Here is a 1,295-nt window from a genome sequence, read left to right as displayed (position 1 = left end):
GTGTGTGTGTGTGTGTGTGTGTGTGTGTGTATATATGTATATATATATATATACGTGTGTGTGTGTGTGTGTGTGTATGTATATGTATGTATGTATGTATATACAGTATATGTATATATACATATGTATGTATGTGTATGTATATGTATATACACATATATATGTGTATATATATAAGAAGATGGTCACAAGTGTCATATTTAACCAACTAAATAAATAAAATGAACAGTGTATAATATGGAAATACATACAACAAAACAAGCAACATAAAAAACAAGCTTTATGACACATAACCTCTTTTCTTCTAAAACCTGGCTACGGCCTAGCTTTAAAGGGATTTTTTTCCCTTGCTTTTGTTCTTTAATTTCTAGGAGATGTTGGACATCATGAAGTCCATCTATGACATGATGGGGAAGTACACATACCCCACTATGCAGGACGATGTTCCAAGAGAACACGTGGAGAGCTTCTTCCAGGTCAAACTCAACAGTCTTTACTTTCTTTTAACCCTTAAATGTATGATGGTGTAAAACCACAAAAATTCTGCTGATAGAAATACTGCAAGAATTTCATTATAACAATATTGAACAAGCAGTGTATTTTACTGCTATATTTTTCTTCCAGAAAATGGACCGGAATAAAGACGGAGTGGTCACCATAGAAGAGTTCATTGAGTCATGCAAAAAGGTGGGGCGGAAAAGTAGATTTTCAAGCCCTAAAGGAAAAGTTCACCATTTGAAAATGCTTTTTGCATTATTGCAGAGTTAGATGAGAAGATTGACACCCTTTAATGTCTAAGCATTAAGTATGCAGGAGCCGATTATGTGGCTTAGCATAAAGACCGAAAGTTGGGGGAATGAACAGTGTATAAAATGGAAAACTCTAGGAAGTCACTGCAGCTAACTAAGAAATATTTACAGCACGTAACTCTTTCTGACACCACAATTTGTCATTTTGCATTTTTGTTTGTGTACAGATAAAAACATAAACATAAGAAATATAATGTGTGCTTTAATGAGCTTTAGAGGTCCTGGTTGGTGCATTTTTTTTAATGTAACTTTAATGTAGCTGTAACTGGTTAACTATATCTTTAATCCTCTCTTTCCCCAGTGTGAATAATTTAGGTAACACGTAAAGAGAAATTAAACTGCATCTGTATCTAAATGTCTTACCTCTGTCTAGGATGAAAACATCATGCAGTCCATGCAGCTGTTTGACAACGTCATCTAAGGATCTGGACCAGAGAGTAGGCTGGGACCAGGCAGAGCTGTGTGTGTGTGTGTGTGTGTGTGTGT

The 1,295-nt window shown here is 35.3% G+C and overlaps 1 protein-coding gene across 11 annotated transcripts in view; it reads left to right on the top strand.

Moving 5' to 3' along the window:
• Positions 1–1,295, top strand: part of LOC116704962 (Kv channel-interacting protein 2) — a 98,853-nt gene that overhangs the window by 96,458 nt on the left and 1,100 nt on the right. For 5 of the 11 annotated variants that reach the window (XR_004335817.1, XM_032540760.1, XM_032540764.1 and 2 more), the window contains 3 exons: positions 372–476; positions 625–687; positions 1,183–1,295. The exon at positions 1,183–1,295 is cut by the window's right edge. Coding sequence is in view for 10 of the 11 variants with exons in the window: in XM_032540760.1 (XP_032396651.1) it covers positions 372–476; positions 625–687; positions 1,183–1,230 (216 nt within the window). In the remaining variant the exon portion in view is untranslated. Of the gene's footprint in view, positions 1–371; positions 477–624; positions 712–771; positions 847–1,182 lie in introns of those variants that run through there. The other 6 variants (XM_032540765.1, XM_032540763.1, XM_032540761.1 and 3 more) reach the window with 4 other exon arrangements.

Source organism: Etheostoma spectabile, chromosome 17 (genome assembly GCF_008692095.1).
Source record: "Etheostoma spectabile isolate EspeVRDwgs_2016 chromosome 17, UIUC_Espe_1.0, whole genome shotgun sequence".
In the NCBI taxonomy this organism is placed as follows: domain Eukaryota; kingdom Metazoa; phylum Chordata; class Actinopteri; order Perciformes; family Percidae; genus Etheostoma; species Etheostoma spectabile.
The sequence above is the reverse complement of the archived record's forward strand: the minus strand, read 5'-3'. Positions and strand labels throughout refer to the sequence as shown.